This window comes from Bufo gargarizans, chromosome 4 (assembly GCF_014858855.1).
Source record: "Bufo gargarizans isolate SCDJY-AF-19 chromosome 4, ASM1485885v1, whole genome shotgun sequence".
Classification (NCBI taxonomy): Eukaryota; Metazoa; Chordata; class Amphibia; order Anura; family Bufonidae; genus Bufo; species Bufo gargarizans.
Window position 1 is genome coordinate 143208751 of NC_058083.1, and position 27255 is coordinate 143236005.

At 42.7% G+C, this 27255-nt stretch overlaps 1 protein-coding gene across 3 annotated transcripts in view; it reads left to right on the top strand.

Annotated features, from left to right (window-relative positions):
- TSC22D2 (TSC22 domain family member 2) overlaps positions 1 to 25988 on the top strand; it is a 59163-nt gene extending 33175 nt beyond the window's left edge. For 2 of the 3 annotated variants that reach the window (XM_044289662.1, XM_044289663.1), the window contains 2 exons: positions 17294 to 17345; positions 23531 to 25988. In XM_044289662.1, coding sequence (XP_044145597.1) covers positions 17294 to 17345; positions 23531 to 23797 — 319 coding nt within the window. In that variant the 3' untranslated portion in view covers positions 23798 to 25988. Of the gene's footprint in view, positions 1 to 17293; positions 17346 to 23530 lie in introns of those variants that run through there. The other variant, XR_006388652.1, reaches the window with a different exon arrangement.
- Positions 25989 to 27255: the final 1267 nt, after the last annotated feature.

Here is a 27255-nt window from a genome sequence, read left to right on the forward strand (position 1 = left end):
GGGAAGAACTGGGACCAGCCAGTGAGATTGGTGTATGGAATTTTACTAGACGCTGAGGTCATGTGGCTTGGCAGGGAGTGAGGGAAACCAAGCAAAATGATTCATGTAAGCCAATTGCAAGTGCTTTCAATCAGGCTCACAACGGCCCACAGGGAACAGGGGAGTACTCCGCCAATTCTGGAAGTGGCACAGTGGGTTGACTGCATGACATACAGATGGGCAGCATCCAGCACGTCACCCAGCTCATGCGTCCATATGAAAAGCTGGGTAGATTACTCAACAAAGTACCTAGGGGTACATTTATGAAGACCGGCTATTTAGATGCCGATCTTCATCCCTCCTGCCCGGCGGTTCATGTAAAGGTGCCGGCCTCCAACGTACCCTTTAGGTGGTTTTTACACTTGATTTAAATCAACGCCAGTCCCCTTGCCTTTTCTCTGGCCATTTCACAACCACTTTTTTAGACTTGTCGTGACTCGTAAGTGATGGAAAAGGGGGGAATAATCTCAGATTCCGACGCAAATAAACTTTGCACCGTAATCTGTGACAGAAGTAAGTTACCCAGGTCATATACCCGGCATCGGGTGGCAGAGATGACCCCAACATACAGAGGCACACCAGCCAGCATCCTCTTTGATCAGGGACCACCTTCTTGAAGTAACTGCAGGGACCCCCATCAATCATCTGGTAGCGTTCTGCTGCCACTGTGTGAGCAGGTAATATTTGCATGTAGCTGTACAGTGGGCCCCCAGAATGAATGTTACTACTAGGCTCCCGATGAATTAAACATAAGATTAATAATTAAAGGGGTTTGTCACCTCAGCATGTGGCATTTATCATGTAGATAAAGTTGCTACAAGCCACTTACTAATGTATTGTTATTCATATTGCTTCCTTTTTTAGCGTGTTTTCGTTTTTCCATCGCATTATACACTGCTCGTTTCCATGGTTACGAGCACCAGGCAATCCATCAGTGGTGCCTGTTCTTGAACACTATAGGGAAAAAATGACAGCCTCTCTAGTGGCTAGGACCGTGGGAGCGCACATGGGCCTGTGCTTTTTCCAGCAGAGTGCAAGCACGGTCACCGCTGATGGATTGCAGGGTGGTCGTATCCATGGAAATGAGCCGTGTATAATGTGATGGAAAAATGAATCCAGCCAGCAAAGGAAGCAATATGGATAATAAGAATACATTAGTGCCTGCTATTAACTTTCTCTACCTGATAAATGCTATTTGCTGAAGTGACAACCCCTTTAAATAAGAATGATCCAGGACAACCCCTCTATAATAAAGGTCCTTCTGCATAGGCCTCTTGCACACGACCGTATGGCTTTTTTTTTTTTTTTTTTTTGTATTTTGCAGAACTGAACAGCTGGCCCTGATAGAACAGTCCTATCCTTGTCTGTTATGCGGAAAATAATGGGACATGTTCTATGTTTGAACGGAATGGAAATACGGAAATGAAAGGCATACAGAGTTGTTTATAATTTTTTTTTTTTTTTTTTTTTTTTTTTTTTTTGCGGATCCATTGAACTGAATGGGTCTATATACAGAACGCAAAAAAAACTGAACGTAAACGGGAAAAGAAAAAAAAAAGTTAGTGTGCCAAGAGGCCATAGACTGATGATCAGGCAGATTACCGGGCATGCATATTTACATAAATACTAATTTCCGAAAATTGACCTGGATAAAATACTCGTTCATCAGGTGACCACGTGGTTCTGTCAGAACCACAAATCGTTCCTGCGCAACAGATTGTGCTGTCTAAACTAGGGATCGACCGATTATCGGATTTGCCGATATTCAGGATTTTGAACGCTATCGGTATCTGCATTTATTTTGCCGATATTCCGACAGCGTATGGGGAACACAGATCGCGCTGCTGACAGCGCTCTCCATGTTCCCTCAGCAGCAGCACAGGGGAGAAGGAGCAGTGTCTCCTCCCCCTGTGCTGCTGCCGCCAATGAAAGGACAGGGGACAAGAGGAGGGGAGGAGCTATGGCCACTGCGCCACCAATGAGGCTTAATCTCTCATTTATTCATATACAGGAGGCGGGAGCTGGCTGCAGGATCACATAGCCGGCTCCCGACCTCTATCAGCTGTAGCTGCGATCTGCGGCACCTGAGGAGTTAACTACCGCAGATCGCAGCTACAGCTGATAGAGGTCGGGAGCCGGCTATGTGATCCTGCAGCCAGCTCCCGCCTCCTGTATATGAATAAATGAGAGATTAAGCTTCATTGGTGGCGCAGTGCGCCCCCCCACAGGATCCCCTCTCCCCTGCTCCTCCGATCGGAGCCCCAGCAGTGTAATGCTGGGGCTCCGATCGGTTACCATGGCAGCCAGGACGCTATTGAAGCCCTGGCTGCCATGATAAGCTCCATGCTGCTGTGTGCACAAAGCACACAGCAGCAGGGACAGTGTGAGCTCCTATTCACCCTGATAGAGCTCTATCCGGGTGAATAGGACAAGGGTTCTAGTCCCTAAGGGGGGCTAAAAGTTAGTTAAAAAAAAATAAAAATTACAAAAATAAAAATAACAAAATATTAAATATAAATGGAAAAAGAAAGATTTACAAAAAAACTAAAAAATAATACACATTAACAATAAACATTAATTTTCAGCAGATTTGTGGGAATTTTATTTTTTTTTCTCGAAAATGAAAATTCCCAGAATATCGGTATAAATTATCGGCTATCGGCCTGAAAGTTCACAAATTATCGGTATCGGCCCTAAAAAATCAATATCGGTCGATCCCTAGTCTAAACAGAAACCATGATTTTCTATGGGGACAGGCAATCGCTGCTCGGTCCCATACAGCTCTCCTCTCCGCGATGCCGATAATTGCCTAACACATTGCTCCATGTGAAAGGACCTCTTGCTGCCAGTTGTGGTGATGGCATCAGTGCTATCGTTGGAGCGGTCTGCGTAATAACCTGGGCATCACATTTCTTTCATGCTTTGTTGCATTTTCAGTAGCTAAACTCGTGTCTGGTACATTACATCTGATCATCTTAACCTAATGAAATTAGGATGATCAGAGGATCAGGATGTGCTGCCGCTGGAGGCTGTCCCCCACCCCCTTGTGTATATGGATCATTTATCAGGAGGAATGGCAGGTAGCTCCACACCCAGTGCTGATAAAGCTTTGCTCCTCAGTCCTGGTGACACACGTCTTGCACAAGTCCACACAACTCTGTACGTGCAGAGGGAAAGGTTGGAAGGCATTGCATTGCTCTGGTTATTTCCTTTATGAAGTATTATAACGAGCTAAATGCAGAAGACAAAATGGCATGTAGACGCTCCTACATGGGCTCCTCGTTTCCACACTCTCCGTCACGGGTGCGCTCCTATTGGTGAGTTTTTTAATCTCCTTTCATTTCTGCTTTTGACAGCTGTCTACCAAACAAGCTATGGGTTTTCCATTTACTGTAATAAGTGGATTTATATGCATGTACTAATTAGAGTTGAATACTGTACATTAGATATATTCTATTTTGCGCTCTTGAATTAGGACATTGTATAATGTTAACAAGGATCATCCAGTTTTCTGCATATTACGGTAGATGAAGGAAGCGCTCTGTATGCTGCTACCTTGTGCTATACTTTGGAGAGAAGATAACATTAGGATGGTGTATGAAGCGTCCTCGGATCTCATTCAAAACGTCTCGGTAAAAAAAAAAATCCCCATTCACAAAACTGTATTTTTGTTACACATCCAGTCTGCATTTTTATACAGATCGAATGCGGACCCGTTCATTTCAATGAGGCCGCAAAAGATCCAGACCGCACACAGTGAGGGACCTGTGGAAGGTGGGAATACAGGATGCACACGGCCGGTAGGAGCTGGCGTTTCATCTAACCAGAATCCTGTTAGTGTAACTGCTGCACCAATATTGGGATAAAAACGTCAAAAATATCTCAAACCATGGATTTTCTATTCAGATTTTAAAAGTGAAAATTGCAAATAAATGTTGTGGGAACGTTGTTAGTTCCGCTCTCTGTACAAGCACTTTGTCTAGTGGCTCTTGAGTTGTAGTGGTCGCCATCAGCATGGCACATCAAAGTGCCCATAGTTATTGTGGTGTCGATCTGGCACGCCGCCTTGATTCTTACTAGGACAGGATAAGGAGGAAGGCATACCAATGTGGTGGACTATTCTATGTCATCCAGCTACTCAAATCTAGCGTATGGTCTTTCTCCAGGGCCCTGGTGTGCCTTTGTAATTACAGGTTTCAACATATTTCTGTATAATTAGAAGAGGCTAGAATCTTTTTGAGACTTCTAGTGTCCTGTTGGCTGGTGTATTTTTATATACCCTGTTCAACTGTACACGATGGTTCTATATCATATGCCCGTACCTACACTCTTAGCATATGTTGGAGGCATCATTTGGGGGGGGGGTGTGTATCAACAGAAAGTACAGTGTGAATAGTTGTTAATATCATTTGTTCCAGTTCCTTGCCTCTAAGGGTACTTTTCACACTAGCGTTATTCTTTTCTGATATTGAGTTTCGTCCTAGGGGCTCAATTCCGGGGGGGGGGGGGGGAATGATCAGTTTTATCCTAATACATACTGAACGGATTACTCTACTCTCCATTCAGGATGTCTTTAGTTCAGTCACTGTCGGGGTGGATTTGATTGAAATCACAATTTAGTCAGTAAGGCTTGATTTAAATCATGGTTTTCTACATAAAGACTAATTCTTGCTGGTATAATATGCAAGTAGATGAAGATTTTTAGAATAACAACTTTTCATATTACCGTATTTTTCGCCGTATAAGACGCACTTTTTCTTCCCCCAAAATGGGGGGAAAATGCCCCTGCGTCTTATACGGCGAATGCAGTCAGTTTTACATCGCTGGCAGCGATGTAAAACTGACTGGCAGCGATGTAAAGCGAGCGGGGACTCGGGGAGGGACTGGGAGGAGGAGCTGGGGCCGGCAATAGCGGCGGGGCGGTGCAGTCACTGTACTAAAGGCCCGCCCCGCCGCTCCGGTGTACTAATAAAATATGTCATATTCAATTAATGGTTATTAAATATGCCGCTTTATGCCTAATAGTACCTTAAATCCTAAGCGCATCCGTACAATGCAGGCCGGGCGGGCGGCAGCGTAACTCCCTGATGTCACGTGCCTGCGCCGCCTACTTTATGAATGAAGCAGGCGGCGCAGGCAAGTGACGTCAGTGAGTGACGCGCCGCGCCGGCTGCCCGGCCTGCCGGCATTGTACTAAAGCGCTTAGGATTTAAGGTACTATTAGGAATAAAGAGGCATATTTAATAACTATTAATTGAATAAGACATATTATATTAGTATACTGGAGCGGCGGGGGATCTGTGGATGGCACAGTTATGGGCTGGGAGGGTCTGTGGATGACACATGTATAACAGTGCCATCCACAGATCCCCCCCCCCCCCCTGTAACAGTGCAAGCCACAGATCCCCCCATAACAGTGTCTGTCATCCACAGATCCCCCCATAACAGTGTCTGTCATCCACAGATCCCCCCATAACAGTGTCCGTCATCCACAGATCCCCCCCATAACAGTGTCCGTCATCCACAGATCCCCCCCATAACAGTGTCCGTCATCCACAGATCCCCCCCATAACAGTGTCCGTCATCCACAGATCCCCCCCATAACAGTGTCCGTCATCCACAGATCCCCCCATAACAGTGTCCGTCATCCACAGATCCCCCCATAACAGTGTCCGTCATCCACAGATCCCCCCATAACAGTGTCCGTCATCCACAGATCCCCCCATAACAGTGTCCGTCATCCACAGATCCCCCCATAACAGTGTCCGTCATCCACAGATCCCCCCATAACAGTGTCCGTCATCCACAGATCCCCCCATAACAGTGTCCGTCATCCACAGATCCCCCCATAACAGTGTCCGTCATCCACAGATCCCCCCATAACAGTGTCCGTCATCCACAGATCCCCCCATAACAGTGTCCGTCATCCACAGATCCCCCCATAACAGTGTCCGTCATCTACAGATCCCCCCATAACAGTGTCCGTCATCTACAGATCCCCAGTAATAGTGCCATCCACAGACCACCTAGTTCCAAACCCACCAAACGCACAGCACACCTTTTGGTTAAAAATATTTTTTTTCTTATTTTCCTCCCCAAAAACCTAGGTGCGTCTTATACGCCGGTGCGTCTTATACGGCGAAAAATACGGTAGTTTGATTCTGCTCATAGGTTTGTAGAAGTTAGGATTAAGGTCTTTTTCTCAACTCTGCTCATGTTATAAAATTTTTGCTGTGAAGAAGAGGCATGTGATCTCTGCTGAGTCAAATTCAGGTTTGAGAACTGCAAAAGTAAACCAAGCATCTGTGATAATATCTTGTAGGCAGAGAAACTGCCCAATCTTCCAGAGGTTTTTGTAAGAGCATGACATTGTGAACAGTGATGGATAGTTCGCATTGTTTGCCCGCGAACACATGCGGGCTGCCATCTTTTTTTCACAAGTCTGGCGATGCACAGGTAAGGGCTTACCTGTGCGTGAGCCGGTCTGAAATGAAATGCGGTCACCGAGAGCAGGCAGTTCTGAGAACAGCCCGATGAAGGCCCCCGGCGGCTGTTCTCGGAACTGCCTGCTCTCGGTGACCGCATTTGATTTCAGACCGGCTCACGCACAGGCACAGGTAAGGGCTTACCTGTGCATCGCCAGACTTTAAAAAAAAGATGGCAGCCATCACTGGTAAAAAAAAATCCATTAATCCATTCACAAAGTGTTCCAACAAAACTGATCTGGTTTTCCAGTCTGCGCACGCGCAGACCTTTTTAAGAAATGCAAAAAAAAAAATATATATATACCCTAAGCCATTGACCACAAACCAAGACTAAAAACCCACAGTAATTCAGTTTGTGTACAAACCAAAGAAGGTTTGTTTTGTACACAAACATAGAAGAGGATTCTTTACGGTAAGAGCAGTGAGAATATGGAACTCTCTGCCTGAGGAGGTGGTGATGGTGAGTACAATAAAGGAATTCAAGAGGGGCCTGGACGTATTTCTGGAGCGTAATAATATTACAGGCTATAGCTACTAGAGAGGGGTCTTCCTCTGGATCAACTTGCGGGATAACAGGCCGAACTGGATGGACAAATGTCTTTTTTCGGCCTTATGTACTATGTTACTATGTTAGTTCACTTCAATTGAAGTGGTCCTCAGAACTACTCAGTATGGACTCTCAACGCTGGCTGTGAACGTTAGGTGGAAGTAGGTTGACGTTGAACAAACCTTGAATGAATAATTCTGGTGGACACTCCTGTCACAGATGCAGCAATATACTTGAATCAGGGACAGGACTCATCTCAGGTTAATTTGCATATGCATCAAATCTTTTTTTTTTTTATCTTGCCACTTTAGAAAAAAGAAAAGTGGTGAGAAAAGGGGGCATGGCTTAGCGGGAGAGGCTTCCTGCAGCCCATAGCTGCTTTATATCGGAGTTCCTTTACAAGCTAAAAACTAACACGTAAAGGGAAATTCCATACCATTGTGGTTGTCCGGTGTATGTCCTTCCAGGGCCTGCTCTGGTCTCTGGAACAGTCCAATTATTGCACTGCTGGGAATGGAGACATGGCCGCTCTCTCATTTCACTTCTTTGGGACTTCCAAAAATAGCTGGCTGCGCATATTCTGCTATTTTCAGATGGAACAACTTTTTTAATGTACGTTTTTGGAAATTCTTGGTTTCTTTTTAGCAGCCAGAAAATACCACAATAAAGAAGGTTCAGTGGTTCTGTAAATGGTATGGTTAATGAGTAACCAGGCCCTATGTATCTGCTTCACATTACCTTTGTGCAGCTGTTCTATACATACAAGTTGTAAAGATGTATGGAAGTGGAATTTTCCATGATGGCCAAACTGTTAATATTCAAGGTTCTTGAGTGTTCGGCTAGTTTCAGGTGAGCGTCTGGGAAATGAAACACTCCATGTGTGAATGTTTTTCCCAGCCTGAACAGTGCTCTTGTGACACGGACTCATTATTATAATCACTCCAGCGGGCATAAAAAAAAAAAAAAAACAGGCGTAACATCTCTAGACATATACGTTAGGTCTTTAAACATGTTGCCCACTCAGCAGCTGAGCAGTTGCCACACCAATCATGTTTCTGCTGTTTTAGGCTACTTTCACATTAGCGGTTTTTGCAGATCTATCATGGATCGGCAAAAAACACTTCCGTTACCTTAATACAACTGCATGCATCCGTCATGAAAGGATCCGGTTGTATTAGGTCTTCTATAGCCATGACGGATCCGTTATGAACACCACTGAAAGTCTATGGGGGAAGGATCCGTTTTCTATTGTGGCAGAGAAAACAGATCCGTCCCTATTGACTTACATTGTGTGTCAATCCGTTTGGCACCGCTTCACATAGTGGACAGAAAAAACGCTACAGGCAGAGTTTTGGCGTCCGTCTCCAGAGCAGAATGGAGACTGATCGGAGACAAACTGAGAGGATCCTTTTCTATTCAGAATGCCTTAGGGCAAAACTGATCCGTTTGGACTGCTTGTGAGAGTCCTGAACGGATCACAAACAGAAAGCCAAAACGCTAGTGTGAAAGTAGCCTTAAACAGACACCCAGAGATAATGTCTGGTTACGTGTCTGTGACTGATGTTATCACCAATCATATGCTGCGGTCAGTTGTTGACCTCTGCATCTGTGAGCCTTTTCCCAGGAGCTCTGCGATCGAGGTTGGAGACGTTCATCCATTGTCTGCCTCGAATCGGCTCATGGCAGATAATGAAACTCTTCTAGGCTGCAATTGGAGTTCATTGCAGTCTATAGGACAAGCCATCTAACAATGGCTTGTTCAAGTCCTCTATAGGAACCCAAGTATAAAAATTAAGGTCACCTGCTTTTCTCATAATAAAAATAAAAAAATAATTTCCACTGCCGCATCACAAAACCACTACATACTATTAAAATGTAAACCTAATTATCCCACGGTGAATATTGTAATGGCTGATTAACTCTTTCATTGTTTCAACTCTGCAAAAAATTGAAAAAAGTGGTGAAAAAGTCTACAGATCGCCCCACTCTGTAAAGGTAACTTATTTTTTTTATTTCGGTATTAAAACCCAAGAAAAACTATATAAATATGGTATCCCTGGAATTGGTCTCACCCAAGGAATTAAGGCAACAGGTCAGTTTTACCGTATAGGGAATGCTGAAACTGAAACCCATAAAACTGCGCCATTAAAAGTACAACTTTGTCCTGCAAAAAATAAGCCCTCAAACGGCTATGTGAATATTTAAAATAAAGTTATGGCTCTGGGAAGGCAGGGAGTAAAAACCAAAAACGTCTTGAGGGGTTGTCTGACATTTTGATAGTAATGGCCCCTCCTCTAAGTCACATGAGCACTGCAGCTTCCTCACAGCTTACAAAGCACAGTGCCATACATAGGTTAGTGGCTGTGCTTAGTATTGCAGCTTAATCCCATTCATGTCACTGGCCTAGGAAGAGGCTGCATTGCCTACTGGAGCACTGTGACCTTTTTAACCACTTCAGCCCCGCTAGGTGAAACCCCCTTCATGACCAGAGCACTTTTTACACTTCGGCACTACACTCCTTTCATCGTTTATCGCTCGGTCATGCAACTTACCACCCAAATGAATTTTACCTCCTTTTCTTCTCACTAATGGAGCTTTCATTTGGTGGTATTTTATTGCTGCTGACATTTTAACTTTTTTTGTTATTAATCAAAATGTAACTTTTTTTGCAAAAAAATGACTTTTCACTTTCAGCTCTAAAATTTTGCAAAAAAAACGACATCCATATATAAATTTTTCGCCAAATTTATTGTTCTACATGTCTTTGATAAAAAAAAAAAATGTTTGGGCAAAAAAAAAATGGTTTGGGTAAAAGTTATAGCGTTTACAAACTATGGTACAAAAATGTGAATTTCCGCTTTTTGAAACAGCTCTGATTTTCTGAGCACCTGTCATGATTCCTGAGGTTCTGCAATGCCCAAACAGTAGAAAAACCCCACAAATGACCCCATTTTGGAAAGTAGACACCCTAAGGTATTCGCTGATGGGCATAGTGAGTTCATAGAGCTTTTTATTTTTTGTCACAAGTTAGCGGAAAATGATGATTTTTTTTTTTTTTTCTCTTTTTTCCTTACAAAGTCTCATATTCCACTAACTTGCGACAAAAAATAAAAAATTCTAGGAACTCGCCATGCCCCTCACGGAATACCTTGGGGTGTCTTCTTTCCAAAATGGGGTCACTTGTGGCGTAGTTATACTGCCCTGGCAATTTAGGGGCCCATATGTGTGAGAAGTACTTTGCAATAAAAATGTGTAAAAAAAATGGCCTGCAAAATCCGAAAGGTGCACTTTGGAATATGTGCCCCTTTGCCCACCTTGGCATCAAAAAAGTGTCACACATCTGATATCACCGTACTCAGGAGAAGTTGGGGAATGTGTTTTGGGGTGCCATTTTACATATACCCATGCTGGGTGAGAGAAATATCTTGGCAAAAGACAACTTTTCCCATTTTTTTTATACAAAGTTGGCATTTGACCAAGATATTTATCTCACCCAGCATGGGTATATGTAAAATGACACCCCGAAACACATTCCCCAACTTCTCCTGAGTACGACGATACCAGATGTGTCACACTTTTTTGCAGCCTAGATGCGCAAAGGTGCCCAAATTCCTTTTAGGAGGGCATTTTTAGACATTTGGATTCCAGACTTCTTCTCACGCTTTAGGGCCCCTAAAAAGCCAGGGCAGTATAAATACCCCACATGTGACCCCACTTTGGAAAGAAGACACCCCAAGGTATCCAATGAGGGGCCTGGCAAGTTCATAGAAATTTATTTTTTTTCGCAAAAGTTAGCGGAAATTGATTTTTTTTTTTTTTTTTTTTCTCACAAAGTCTCACTTTCCGCTAAATTAGGACAAAAATTTCAATCTTTCATGGACTCAATATGCCCCTCAGCAAATACCTTGGGGTGTCTTCTTTCCAAAATGGGGTCAGTTGTGGGGTAGTTATACTGCCCTGGCATTTGAGGGTCTCCGCAATCATTACATGTATGGCCAGCATTAGGAGTTTCTGCTATTCTCCTTATATTGAGCATACAGGTAATGAGATTTTTTTTTCCGTTCAGCCTCTGGGCTGAAAGAAAAAAATGAACGGCACAGATTTCTTCATTCGCATCGATCAATGTGGATGAAAAAATCTCTGCCCAAAAAAAAAAATGGAGGGGAAAGGCGTCTGCCAGGACATAGGAGCTCCGCCCTACATCCATACCCACTTAGCTCGTATGCCCTGGCAAACCAGATTTCTCCATTCGCATCAATCGATGTGGATGAATAAATCATTGCCGGGATTTTTTATTTTTTATATATATATATATATATATATATATATATATATATATATATATATATATATATATATATATATATATATATATATATATAAAATTATACAAAGTGTTTGCCAAAGCATAGGAACGCCGCCTCCTCCTCAGCTCGTATGCCTTGGCAAACGTATCTGTCACTGCAGAGGAGAAAATCCCGTCTTGCAGCGCCGCATACACCGACTTGCGTGTAATCTGACAGCAGCGCAGTGCTTCTGTCAGAATGCACATCGGTGCTGCAGCTAGTAGATCGGTTGGTCCACCTGGAAGGTAAAAAGACAAAAAAAAAAAGAAAAAACCAGGCCACAACGCAATAATTTTATTAACTTTGGAACAGAACATGTAACTTTAACTTTTTGAACTAAACATTTTTTATTTATTTTTTTTTTTTTTACCTTTTATAGAACAAACCTCTCCTTCCCCATGGGTCAATGTGCAAAGCGCAAATCGCCCAAAGATGTGGCGAAGTGCGTTATGCACTTTGTCCCATGTGAAAGGAGACGTTTGCAGCAGCTGTGAGTGAATGGGCCCTAATAGCCCTGTGTGCCTATCCTGGTGAGATGATCCCTATGCTAGGTGTACCTGTGTGTGGTACTTTCGGAAACACTCCCCTAAGCATAGGGCAGGGTGGTCAGGACAGTCAGGACAGAAATAGCGGGTGTCACGCCTTATTCCACTCCTGCTACAGACACGACATCTTTTTCGGGGTGACGGGTGGGTTGAGGTACCGGCAACGACATTGGGGAAATGTCGCTCGTGTAGACGGCTAACTACACTGGTGGATGGGGCCACGGAACCTCCTGGATACAGGAGGTTCTCGATGATCTCTTCCTGAAATTTGAGGAAGGATCCAGTTCTCCCAGCCTTACTGTAGAGAACAAAACTATTGTACAGAGCCAATTGAATTAAATATACAGACACCTTCTTATACCAGCGTCTGGTTCTGCGGGAAACTAAATACAGAGACAACATCTGGTCATTGAAGTCCACCCCTCCCATGTGGAGGTTATAGTCGTGGACTGAGAGGGGCTTTTCAATGACACGGGTTGCTCGCTCAATTTGTATTGTCGTGTCTGCGTGAATGGAGGAGAGCATGTAAACGTCACGCTTGTCTCTCCATTTCACCGCGAGCAGTTCTTCGTTACACAGTGCGGCCCTCTGCCCCCTTGCAAGACGGGTGCTAAGCGTGGGAAGCCGCGACTAGCTCGCGCGGTACCACAGGCGCCAATCCGTTCTAGAAACAAATGCCTAAAGAGGGCCACACTTGTGTAAAAATTGTCCACATAAAGATGGTACCCCTTGCCGAATAAGGGTGACACCAAGTCCCAGACTATCTTCCCACTGCTCCCCAGGTAGTCAGGGCAACCGACCGGCTCCAGGGTCTGATCTTTTCCCTCATAGACACGAAATTTGTGTGTATAGCCTGTGGCCCTTTCACAGAGCTTATACAATTTGACCCCATACCGGGCGCGCTTGCTTGGGATGTATTGTTTGAAGCCAAGGCGCCCGGTAAAATGTATAAGGGCCTCGTCTACGCAGATGTTTTGCTCAGGGGTATACAAATCTGCAAATTTCTGGTTGAAATGGTCTGAGGGGCCGAATTTTGTGGAGCCGGTCAAAAGCAGGGTGGCCTCTGGGACGGGAGGCGGTGTTGTCACTAAAGTGCAGGAAACGCAGGATGGTCTCAAAACGTGTCCTGGACATAGCAGCAGAGAACATGGGCATGTGATGAATCGGGTTCGTGGACCAATATGACCGCAATTCATGCTTTTTTGTCAGGCCCATGTTGAGGAGGAGGCCCAGAAAAGTTTTAATTTCGGAAACTTGGACTGGTTTCCACCTGAAAGGCTGGGCATAAAAGCTTCCCGGGTTAGCGGTTATAAATTGTGTGGCATACCGGTTTGTCCATGCCACAACTAAGTCTAAAAGCTCCGCAGTCAAGAACAGCTCAAAAAATCCCAGGGCCGAACCGATCTGAGCTGTCTCAACCCGAACTCCAGACTGGGCGGTGAAAGGGGGAACTACAGGTGCGGCTGAAGTTGGGGACTGCCAATCAGGGTTTGCCAGCACCTCTGGGATTCTAGGGGCTCTACGGGCACGTCTTTGCGGTGGCTGCGACGGGGTCACTACTGCACGTGCCACCGTACCAGCTTCAACTGCCCTTCTGGTGCTCGCTACTTCACCATGTTCTACGGCAGTGCTGGTACTAGGTCCAGGGAGGGCTGGGCTGCTGGTGTATGCCTCACCACGTAATCCGACAGCACCAGCCCCACTCTGCTGCTCTTGAAGCGGATCCTGCGCAACCTGCGGTCTAGCGACACGGGGCCGGGTACGCCTGGTGCTATCAGGGACCTCAGCCTCCTCGTCCGAACTCTGGGTCAGAGAGCCACTGCTTTCTACAGGTTCGTATTCTGACCCGCTGGATTCATCAGATGAGGGTTCCCACTCCTCATCCGACTGGGTCAGAAGCCTGTAGGCCTCTTCAGAAGAATACCCCCTGTTAGACATGTGGGCAACTAAATTTTGGGGTATTCCCTGAGACTACCCAAGAAAAAAAAAGCAAGCCTGTCTTACAAATGGGAGGCTAGCGAAGTACCGGAGGCTGCTGCGGTTGATAAAAAATATCAAAACTGATTTTTTTATCGCCGCAGTGCGTGTAAAGTGAATGTGCAGCGATCAAAAAAAAATTTTTTTTTGTCACTGCGGTGGCGTGGGCGAACGCACGTGTGGGCGACCGATCAGGCCTGATCGGGCAAACACTGCGTTTTGGGTGGAGGGAGAACTAAAGTGACACTAGTACAATTATAGATCTGACCGTGATCAGTTTTGATCACTTCCAGATACTATAAAAGTACAAATGCTGATTAGCGATACGCTAATCAGCGAATAACGGACTGCGGTGCGGTGGGCTGGGCGCTAACCGATCCCTAAGCTACCTAACCAAGGGGCCTAAACTATACTGAAACCTAACGGTCAATACCAGTGAAAAAAAAAAGTGACAGTTTGCACTGATCACTTTTTTCCTTTCACTAGTGATTGACAGGGGCGATCAAAGGGGTGATCAAAGGGTTAATTGGGGTGATCTGGGGCTAGTATGTGGTGTAGTGGGTACTCAGTTATGTGTGCTCCTCTGCTGGAACCAACCGACCAAAAGAAGGAGCAGAGGAGCACAGCAGCCATATAACCCCATCATATTTACTAATATGTGGGGTTAAATGGCTGCTGATTGGTTTTTTTGAAAATCAGCAACCTGCCAGCCAATGATCGTGGCCGGCAGGCTGCTGACGAAATACTCTGCAGTGAAATGCCGGCCCGCGATGCGCATGCGCGGGCCGGCTGTGACGTAGTCTCGCGAGAGGACGCACGGATGCGTCCAGGAGGAATAAATCGACCACCTCCCGGACGCATCCGTGCGTTATGCGGTCGGGAGGTGGTTAAATGGCTGATCGATGGAGTGCTGACCCCAACCGATTTTAGATATTGATGACCTGTCTTCAGGATAGGCTATCAGTATGTTTCACAACCTCCTATTCAAATAATGAGAACACAGACTCAGAATTCCAGTTGTGATATGGTGGAATATTTCAGTTCTGTCATAATTTGACCCTTAAAGATGCACTGATGATGGAGACTGATCTTCAGTTTCCAGTGATGATTATGCAAAAACACACCTGAGCTCTCCCTTTTTTCCATGTTTAACAAGGACATGACCATTCTTACTTAAGTCATGCGTTCGTCAGTTTTTTTGAGGGGGTTATTTTTTCTAGTCCTGTAGATGATATGATTGTGATACTGTCACTGGATCTTGCTCTTGTGAGCTGTGGCTGCTACATAACCGCTCACAAAACATCATGTGTCTTCTGATGAGCGTATCTCCATAATTATATTTTGTACTTAAATGCATTAAAAAGTTATCATAACAGACCACATTCACATGACTTTACTTTAAAAAAAATAGTACCAAGCAGAAAAAAATCTAAAAAGAAATCTAAAGCCTGAATTAAGACATGTCAAATACTACACTTTTATCTCAATGCTTAGGTTTTGTGTAGATGTTGGCAACCATATTGTATGCAGTAGCTTGTTGGGGCATAGGACAACCCCATCGTAACATACAGAGTATTCAGACTACGTAAAAGGGTTGAGATCAGAGAAATCCCCATTCTGGGCTACCCTCAATTAGCCAGAGTGGAGAACTACTTAAAAAGGTTGACTCTTGCTCTGGCAGACCTGGCATGTACTAGTTACTTCAGTTATATTGGCATTATGGCCAGCTATGTCATATTTTGGGAAAGTCTTTTCTGATCTCCAAAGTCATGGTCCAGTCTTACCCTTGCTACTAAATATGCAACTTTTACACAAGGAATGATTCCTTATTTCTTAATCCTTAAGTGTCCATACATCTTAAATAGAAGTCTGCAGAATGCTCATGCAACCATCCCACCAGCACATCCAACTGCACGCCTACCTGATCATGTGTGGGAGGGGGGGAGAATATAAGCTGCTTCCAGATCCCTCTGTCGCTGGCTTATCTTTCTTGAGAATAAAGGCTGTGCCTGGATGGAATATTGGGGCCCCGCCATACACATTATATGGTCCACTGGTTGCACCTAAATCTATGGGGTTTGGTAAGCGTTCCTCTGATGTAGGACAGCAGGTTGGAAAAGTCAATTGACTATTTGTTGCCAACCAGAAGAATTGTGATTACAGCCCTGGAGTATAATGCTTTGTTACATACACACACCTTCAACAGCTGTTGACTTGTTAAGCTGTCCCTCTTGACACCACCATACACATGCATGGTTAGCTTGTCCAAGCATGTTGGTGTTTTCAATGGGGAAGAGGGGAGAAAGCTGCTGCAAGACACTTGGAGGTGTCTTAACTTCCTGGAGAGCAAAGGGATCAATTCAACATGTCCAGTTTGTCAGATAAGTAACGCAGTATAGTAAGACTTGCTCAAGTTATGTCACATACCCATGTAAACCATAGCATGGTGTTGGGAGGTGAACATTTATTAATCACAAACATCCATGCCTACCAACGATGAAAACCTGTGTAAATTTGTCCTAAACTGGGGAAAGTCCTAATTCGTCCGAAAGCGTGCAAGTCCTTGTAATGGAAATTTTTGCGGTGGTGTTGAAGATGACCCATTTGTTGAACATCTAATTAAATGGGCATGTGCTTCTAGTCAGCATGAAGCTGGTTATTACTGCAGGACCTGAGAATATAAATCTTGTATTCACTGCCAGCACTAATGTAAATAATATATGTAACCTGTAAATCCACCCTCACAAGGGTTGGCCGATATGCTTGATGGCCATGCCAGTGGTTTACACCTGTCTGTCCCTGTGTTGTGTGGATTTAGCTGCTTGCACAGAAGGGGGTTGGGTAGGGGTATCGGGCATTATGTTTTTACAAGCCCGTCACAAGGGACAAGGGTTCAGGTGATGTAATTCGCTCACTGAACTGCAGTTGTATTAGCACTTTTACGGTATTGTGGTTTTCTTAAGATGTCATTCAGTCTTCATGTGAAGGCAGATCTGTAAGCTTTGTGTACATTTTGTCGGCCTTTTACTGCAAAATGTGATAAAACTGATTAACACAGAACTGTTTTTACTTTAGTGTCTTACCAAAAAAAGTTTGATTTGCTCACTCTTGGTGGCATGGCCACACCCTTGCAGTTCTTTGCTTAGCTATGATGTTTAATGCTCTACTGTCTCTTTTGAAAACCTACATTTCTTAACAGATTTTTTTTATTTTTTTTCTCTGAACTTTTTTTTTCCCCCAGATTTTTCTCCAGTGAACTTTTTTGTTTCAGGTTGTCACATTAAGTCCTCAAAGTATTGGTTTGCATCCCAGCAATGCGACAAATTGTAATTAAATTTTTTCTTTTCTCCTCAGCTCAACGAGTGCGAATGTTGTAGCCATCGACAACAAGATAGAGCAGGCTATGGTAAGTACATTCATGATGGGGGTTTCTAAACTAGTTCTTCAAATCGGCCATTGATCAGAGCATCATTAAGCTGACCTTATTACATGAAAGTCGCCAAAACCCAAGTTCAGCTGGCAATTTACTATGTATGAGGGTGGTACAATGTGCCCCCAATAAGAGAAGACCAGCCATGTTTGGGGTTGAACATGCTTGACTCGACCAAGCATAAATCCTGACTGTTTCCCTGGGGAACACAGAATTAAGCATGTTGACTTTCTGTGGTCAGTGTTTCAAATTTGTTCAGCAAACAGATTTAGGCTTATTTGACATCCGCTTGCGTCCTTGCATCACCTGTCGGGAGGTGGGAGTTCTGGCAGAATTAAAAATTTACAAATAATAATGGCTTTCAGAGGCGGTTGTTAAATAATGGCTTACCTTTGGTACTGCTGGACGTTTGCCACACCAAAAGCCCTGGTTCTGCACTAAAATGTTAGCATTACAACTGAAGTCATTCCCATTCCCAATTCAACAGGTTTGGACAATGTTAATGGATATGGCCAGCTTAAGATTTTGAAGGTTGGTTGTTGATTTAATAGTGTGTTTGTTCTCTGCCTGTAGTGATTAAAGGGTTTCTCTAGAAATTAACAAAATGAAAATGCTTGAATAATACTTTATTATAAACATATTACCAAATATCTTTAATTAGTTATAAGGGCTTGTTTTGTCTGGGGAGCAATCGTTAGAGGAAAAAAAGAAATGGCTGCCGTCCTATTAGTACACACAGAGCCTGTCCTAATCGCACACCAGGATAAAGAGCTGCCTCATTTCCCCTCTGCTTTGCTTGTCAGGGATTATGATCCTGAATACAGCTGATCTTTAGCTAAATTTATGTAGGAATGGAGTTCATGAGGAGACATGAAGTACAGAGAGGAGGGTGGAGGTGTGGATAATTAGCAGCAGCATTTGTAAACAGTCTTCTCCATTACCACAGACACACATTACCACAGTCTGTCCTGTCCGTCTTCTCTATACTTCAGAGATTCATTTTATCCGCTGTATTCAGGATCATAATCCCTGACACGCAGAGAGGGGGATGAGGCAACTCCTTACTTCGGAGTTGTAACCTGTGTGACAAGGACAGGTTTTATGCGCATTAATAAGGCAGCCATTTTATTTCTCCTAATGATTGCTATATTGACAAAACGAGCCATTATAAATAATGAAAAGTATTTGGGAATATATTTTATAATAAAGTAATATTTTAAGTATTTTCATTTTCTTAATTCCTGGAGAACCCCTTTTGAGAGGGGGATTGTGTTAAAATCCAGACCTTTTAGAATGCAGTCAGAATAGGTAAGGGTTTTGTCTGCCGTGTTCCTCTAGAGCAGGGGTGCACAACCTTTTCTTGTTGGGGGGCCATGTTGTCAGCCTAAACAATTCCAAGGGCCGAAAATAAAATACATTATTCTCATGGGAGAATACATGAAAAATACTTTTGATCTGTCATAGTGACATGGAAGGTTTTGATTGATGGGGATCGGAGTACTGAGACCCCCACCGATGGATAGAATGAAGAGAGAAGCACTCAGTGCTGTCTCTCGTCACTGCATGCAATGGAAGCGACACAGACTCCAGTTTAAAGTCCACGGGCCTGCCTTGTTTCTGTCTCTTGCAGTGAGAAGGACAGCACTTCTCTCTCCTCATGTTAGTGATTGTGGGGGTCTCAGCACTCGCACCTCCACCAATGAAAACATTTTTGTGTTGTGTATTTGGATTCTGTTCCTTTAAGAGAGAATTACTTGAATACAGTTAGACTGTTCAATAGCAGAGAATTTGGCAACATGGAAACAAAAAAAAAAAGCACCAAACATTCTAGGCTACTTTCACACACGCGTTTTGTACGGATCCGTTTGTATTATCTTTATACATAGCCAAGACGGATCCGTCTTGAACACCATTGAAAGTCAATAGAGGACAGATCAGTTTTTTTATTGTGCCAGATTATCAGTGAAAACGGATCTGTCCCCATTGACTTACATTGTGTGCCAGGACGGATCCGTTTGGCTCGGTTTCATCAGACGGACACCAAAACGTTTTGGTGTCCGCCTCCAGAGCGGAATGGAGACTGAACTGATGCAAACTGAGCGGATCCTTTTCTATTCAGAATGCATTAGAATGCAAACTGATCCGTTTAGGACCGCTAGTGAGGGCCCTAAATGGATCTTGCAAACGGAAAGCCAAAACGCCAGTGTGAAAGTAGACTTAATATTTTAGCGTAAAACTTTGATTTAAATAATGGGTCCCTTTCTGATGACACATTCCCTCTAACGAGCTCTAGTCTGTTTTCATGCTTGTATCTTATAAAGGGGCTTGTCTTAGAGAATGAAAAATAGACCAAAGGCTAGGAATGTGTTAAAATAAAGATACTATACTCTCTGGTTCATTCTTGCTTTAGTTCTTGTCCTCCCACCCCCCAGGCTTTGTTTATGTGGCTATAGAGGTGACATTCTGTTATACCCCATATGACTGCTGCAGTCAATCACTTGTCTCATTGGTATGCAGCACAAGTTACTGGCCTGGTCACTTTGGGACACAGGTACCTTATTGCTGAAGCCATGTAAACAAAGCTTGCTGGGAAGGACTGCAGTGGAGGCACTCAAGCAGAGGGGGATTGCACATGTGAGTAATGGAGATTTTGTTATTTTTAACATTTTTTTGCTTTGGCCCGCTTTTGATCTTGAGAACCCCTTTAAAACCAATTAAATCAAACAGAGAAATTCTTTCACAAGCGGAAGATCACAACCAAACCTGTCAGCCATGGTTGTCTATAGTATTTCCGAGTGGGTTTCATTTACTTGAGTAGAACAGAGCTGGACAAGAGTTTTGCTTTCTGGAAAAAAAGTATACAACCCATTTAAAGAGGACCTGTCGCCACAAATGCAGTGCAATCTGCAGGCAGCATGTTTTAGAGCAGGAGGAGCTGAGTAGATTTATACATAGTTTTGTGAGGAAAGATTCAATTAAACTTGTAATTTATACATTTACATCTCTGCTTTTTCTGACTTTAGCTGTACATTTGATTGATAGCATTCTCTATGTAAGTGTGTATACATAGATAGCTGTACACAGGGGAGGTGTTATCAGTGATTTTATATATAGTTTTGTGGGAAAAGATTCAGTAAAACTTCCAATTTTTATATTTAGATCTCTCTGCTATTTCTGACTTTCAGTCATACACAGGGGAGGTGTTATCATTGATAGCATTCTGTGTGTATACATAGCAGCCAGTCACTGACGGTTGTGCATGGGGAGCAGACATAAATTCAGAAAAATATGTTTACATTTATTACAGTTAAAGGGGGTATTCCCATCACATACAATGGGGGCATATCACTAGGATATGCCCTCATTGTCTGATAGGTGCGGGTCCCACCTCTAGGAACCGCACTTACAAGGAGAACGGAGTGGGGAGAGCTGTGGCTGGAGGACCCTGGGTTTCCCGGGGTCCATCCATCACCAAGCGCTGCTCACATACAAGTGAATGGTAGCGCACCGTGCACACGCGGCCCCATTGAAATGAACCGAGGGCGCATGCGCAGTGCGCCCTCCATTCATTTCCCTGTCTGTTTTCGTTGTGGGAAACCCCCTTTTAAGTTTTACAGAATCTTTTCGCATAAAACTATACAGTCTTGGCTGTAAATGTTGGCACCCCTGACATTTATCAAGAAAATGAAGTATTTCTCACAGAAAAGTTATTGCAGTAACACCTGTTTTTGCTATACACGTTTTCTTATCCCTTTTGTATGTATTGGAACAAAACTAAAAAAGGGAGGGGAAAAAAGCAAATTGGACATAATGTCACACCAAACTCCAAAAATGGGCTGGACAAAATTGTCGCCCTTTCAAAATTGTGGATAAATAAGACTGTTTCAAGCATGTGATGCTACTTTAAACTCACCTGGGGCAAGTAACAGGTGTGGGCAATATAAAAATCACACATGAAAGCAGATAAAAAGGAGAGAAGTTCACTTAGGCCTAGTTAACACGAACGTATGGCTTGTATAGTTTTTTGCGGTCCGTTTTTCCCGGATCCGTTCTGTTTTTTGTTTCCGTTTCTGTTCTGTTTTTCCGTATGCTATATACAGTACATACATTCCATATGTGTTCATTTTTTTTTTTTTTTTGAGGACCCATTGACTTGAATGGAGCCACGGAACGTGATTTGCAGGCAATAATAGGACATGTTCTATCTTTGCACGGGAATACGGAAACGGAATGCATATGGAGTACATTCCGTTCTTTTTTTTTTGTTTTTTTTTGCGGAACCATTGAAATGAATGGTTCCGTATACGGAACACAAAATAACAGCCCGTACGCTCGCAAAAAAAACTATTGTGTGAACTAGGCCTTAGTCTTTGCATTGTGTCTGTGTGCGCCACACTAAGCATAGACAACAGAAAGAGGCGACGAGAACTGTCTGAGGACTTGTAACCTTGAGATTGTTGATATTTTCCCACAATTTTGGTTCTCAAGTCCATCTCCAGAGATCTAGATGTGCCTTTGTCCACAGTGCACAACATGATCAAGAAGTTTGCAACCCATGGCACTGTGGCTAATCTCCTTGGGCATGGACGGAAGAGAAAAATTGATGAAGGGTGTCAACGCAGGATAGTCCGGATGGTGGATAAGCAGACCCAAAAAAGTTCCAGATATTCAAGCTGTCCTGCAGGCTCGGGAAGCATCAGTGTCTGTGCAAACTATCAGTTAACATTTAAATGAAACGAAACTCTATGGCAGGAGACCCAGGAGGACCCCACTGCTGACAGACATAAAAAAGCAAGACTACATTTTGCAAAATTGAACTTGAGTAAGCCAAAATCCTTCTGGGAAAACGTCTTGTGGACAGATGAGACCAAGATAGAGCTATTTGGTAAAGCACATCATTCTACTGTTTATCGAAAAAGGAATGAGGTTTACAAATAAAAGAACACCGTACCTACAGTAAAATATGGTGGAGGTTCATTGATGTTTTGGGGTTGTCTTGCTGCCTCTTGCACTGGGTGCCTTGAATGTGTGCAAGACCTCATGAAATCTGAGGATTACCAACGGATTTTGGGTCGCATTGTAGAGCCCAGGTCAGAAAGCTGGGTTTGCGTCCAAGATCTTGGGTCTTCCAGCAGGACAATGACCCCAAACATATGTCAAAAAGCACCCAAAAATGGATGGCAACAAAGCACTGGAGAGTTCTGAAGTGGCCAGCAATGAGTCCAGATCTAAATCCCATTGAACACCTGTGAAGAGATCTTAAAATTGCTGTTGGGGTAAGGCGTCCTTCCAATAAGAGAACTGAAGCAGTTTGCTAAGCAAGAGTGGTCCAAAATTCTGGGTGAGAGGTGTCCGAAGCTTATTTGATGCTTATAGGAAGCGACTGATTTCAGTTATTTTTTTTCCAAAGGGTATGTAACCAAATATTAAGTTAAGGGTGCCAATAATTTTGTCCAGCCCATTTTTGGAGTTTGGTGTGACATTATGTAAAATTGCAAATTATTTTTTTTTCCTCCCCTTTTTGGTTTTGTTCCAATACATACAAAGGGAAAAAAACACGTGTATAGCAAAACATGTGTTACTGCAATACTTTTCTGTGAGAAATACTTCCTTTTCTTGAAAAATTTGAGGTGTGCCAACGTTTACGGCCATGACTGTATATTAATCTGCTTAGCTCCTCCTGCTCTATTACATTCTGCCTGCAGATTATACCACATTTTGTGGTGACAGGTCCTCTTCAAGACTATAAGACTATTCCCACTGCTGATCTGGATTGACTAGCTTGACATTCCTAGTAATTAAAAAAAAAAAACTGCTGACAAACTGATAATTCAGTTGAAGAATCTGTTCCAACCCTTCCCATTCACTTCCGACTGAAAGCCATGACGCCAGTGTGACTGTCATTCCAAAAGGAAACATTCATACTAGATAAAAACTTAGTTTATACTAGACATGCCCATACTGGAGCACAAAAATTCTCTTTACACCCATCTGAGCATTTACATCCTGTTTGAGCCTTCTGGGCTTCTGTCGGTCTCGCTATCGCGGGCAACAATACTTGGTTTCTGTCCATGGTCAGCGCTGACCAAAGAGATCCAGTTTTATATCAGTGTATGTGTGTGTATAGTCAATTTAATATTTTTATTTTTATTTTTTCCTAGGACCTGGTTAAAAGCCATTTGATGTACGCAGTAAGAGAAGAGGTGGAAGTCCTAAAGGAACAAATAAAGGAATTAATAGAGAAAAACTCTACACTTGAACGTGAAAATGCACTGTTAAAATCCCTTTCTAACAGCGATCAGCTGTCTCAACTTTCGACCCAAGTGGGTCTTGGCACCTGTCAACAGCCTCCTCCAGTGACTACAGCTCCTCACACCGCTCCACAGACCGCACACCCCCCGCAGCAACCGAATGTTTCTTCGGCATAAAAGTGTACAAAAACTGCTTTCTTGCCTAGTTCAGAAATCTGAAAGCAATCTGTCCTTGTGTGCCACTGCTGTTCTTTCCACTTTTAAAAACGAGAAAAAAAGAGCAAGTAGCCATGCTTCATTTGTGTGTGTTGGCCTTTTCAGTATTAGACAATCGTACTCCCCGATCTCTCGCGCCGAGAGAGGTGATACCTATTGCTTTGCATATCAGGCTTTTAACACAATCGAACTGTAAAACCTATAGCTCTCTAGTTAGTGGCATCTACATATGCACATACAGAACACATGCATTCTCTGAATACTGACAATGAATGTGTGCAAGGGGTCAAGAGCAGCACTTTATGTTCTAGAAAGCATGGGAAAAATGCATGACTTGTTATAAATGCCGCCACGTTGTTACTAAAGCCCTTTGTCGTTATTAACGCTGATGAAATGCATGAATAATGATGCCCCCAGTATCCGTAACTTGACGTTGAGATCCTACTATCATGGAAAATTAGTGGTGGACGTCCCCGCTTCTATTATTATTATTATCCAGGACAGCCTATTATTTAAGGAGTGTAAAGCAAGTCGTCTAGACAATCTTAGGAGCCCATTTTGTAATAGTGAACATCTCGGTTGTTTTCTTTTTTTTTTGTGTATTGGGCCTCGCTTCATCTGCCTCCTGCAGCATTTCTTTAATATGAGAGAACATAACTGTAACCTAGATTGCTCAGCATATTTAATGTCCTACATTGACGCGCTTGTTGGCTTAAAGAAGCGGCATGCCATTTTCTGCTTCTACGTTAGGCAAAGTCTATATAAGCCAATCTATTGTTTATGGACTAGGTTGCAACGCCCTATATGGATGATTGAAGAAGGTTTTCTGTAACATAAACTGCTGCTTGAGTTGATGGTTAGGGTCTGATATCCAGCAATGGGTCTCACTGGAGTTTCGGTGGCTCTCTCCGAGGACGTGTTTATTTTTTTTTGTTTGTTTTTTTTCTTTTAAGAATATACCCTGAGCCATGTTTTGTCAATTCTACGTAAGCGAAACTAATCATTGTATTCCTAGCGAGAGCCACCGTTCTTTAACTTTTTTTTATTTGCTTCTGTTTCATTTAAATGTTTGTTTTATTTATTACAGGGCTGCTATTTTCTTAATATGTATGAACAATGTCACAGACACTCTTTTATTTTATTTTCCTTTTATATAGAGAATAAATGTAAATCATAAATAGTACAGAAACAGGATTGCATCCAGTAGGGCAATAACAGAGCATACGTATCCCGGCCTATATATGTATATCTAACACTAACAGCAATCTTACTTTTTTTGGTATTTATTTTACAATATAGAAAAGATCCAGTTTGAATGTAAATTTTGTAAAGAGTAAGTATGAAAACCTATTGCACCTGTACAGGAGCGCGACAGTTGTGATACTAAAATAAATGATAGATTAGCTATTTTGATGAAGAAACTTTGTTCATTTCTCTTCTTTCCAAATATGGGAGGAATAAATAAAATAAAAATGCCATGATTCCTATGCTTTTTAGAAAATTTATGTGAATTTATAATTTTTTTTTTTTTTTAGGGTGGGATAAAAATAAAACTGTGAAATTGTTCAACCTACTTTGTAACCAAAGAAGCAAAGCTGTGTAATTTTTTTTTTTTTATTATTATTATTATTTTATGCACATCCTCTATATTTTTATTCAGTGTTCTGTCATTCACATTATTTTCCTTTTTTGCTGTTTAGCATGATCTGCATGACTTATTATCTCTGAACCACTTTTGTACCTCATGTTTTTGTCCAGCACTCTTATTGTATATGTAATCTGTGAACTGCGTCCAATAAACAGAGCAAACAGCTGGTGTCGGTGGAGATGAGCTAGTGTAAAATGTGCACTAGTCAAATGAGAAAGGAAAAAAAAAAAACTTAGTGAGCCATCTTTTGTCATTGAAAATGGTGTTATGAATTTCGTATGCGGAAAACGAAGTTTTGTTACATTGCAGATTTTAATGTATTTAATAAATTCTACATGCAGATTGAGTGCAGTGTATAAGGCGTATTTAAATTGAATACAAATGTACATTTCATAAATCTGCAAGCACATGTTTGTTTCTAGTCATACACATCTGTCCAATTATTGTAAAGATATCTATTTTAACACCCTTTTATGAAATTATTAAATTGCAGTTTTGTTCAAATATGTGACTCTAGAATATGTTCCACACTTTCTAGTTTTTTTTTTTTTTTTTTTAATACACATCTTTATATTTACTACAGCCATTCTTGTCTGTATCAAAGGGTTGTTTCACTTTCGCAAATGGCATTTATTATGTAGAGAAAGTTACTACAAGGCACTTACTACTAATGTATTATCCATATAGCTTCCTTTGCTGGCTGGATTATTATTTTTTCATCCCATCATACAGTTCTCGAGCTAGCCTATCTGACTGTCCCCACCACCAAAGAGGCCAGGGCTTTTTCCTATATTGTGCAAGCACAACCACCACTAATGGATTCCAGATTGGTCATAACCATAAAAAAAATGTTCTGGCCTCTCTGTCCGGGACCGTGGGAGTGTGCATAGGCCTGTGCTTTTTTTCTGTAGTGTACAAGCACAGCCACTGGTGAATTGCATGGTGGTCATAACCATGGAAATGATCTGTGTATAATGTGATGAAAAAATTAAAACCAGCCAGCAAAGGAGGCAATATGGACAATCATTATATAGTAGTGTCTTGTCTTGTATTAACTTTCTCTACATAATAAATGCTATTTGCTGAAGGGAGACAACCCGTTTAAGGTTGCATTCACATATGCAGCATTGATTTTGTTTTGCCATGTTTTTGACTTTTTGTAGGATTTGTACAAAAAAAAATGAAATTGCTTAAAAATGCATGTGGCTTAAGGCAATATAAAGGCATTCTTTGCCATGGTGCACTATATGGCACAATATCAGTGTTATTCTACCCCTTTAATGCCAGCCATCCACATTAAATAAACCTTTCAGCCAGCTGATCTCTCTCCTGACTGCTCCATAGACATGCATGTTTGAGTTGGCTGAGCTTGCATGTGTCCTGAGAGAGAGAGGGGTATAGGCCACAGCCACACATCCCTGGCAGCGTCTTCTCTATCTGAATTCCAAAAGGACGGGGCAGTTGAAATTCAATGCCTAATCCTCATCTCCCCAGACACTCCAATTCACATTACATAGTCGGCTAACACTTGGCTTATGCTTATAACTATCTTGCATACCTAACTGTTTTGCCGGAGTCCAGTTTGGTCAGTGGGAAAAGTGGCTTACTGTTCTGCCCCAGCTGGGCTCAGGCAGAAAGTAGGGGGGGGGGGGGGGGCTGCTTTAGATGCTGATATCTCCTGAATGGTAGCGGCTAGAAACATGCTGACATTCAAGACCAAAATGACACTGGAGAAATCACTGTTAGAAATGGAGTCAGGAATAATCACAGG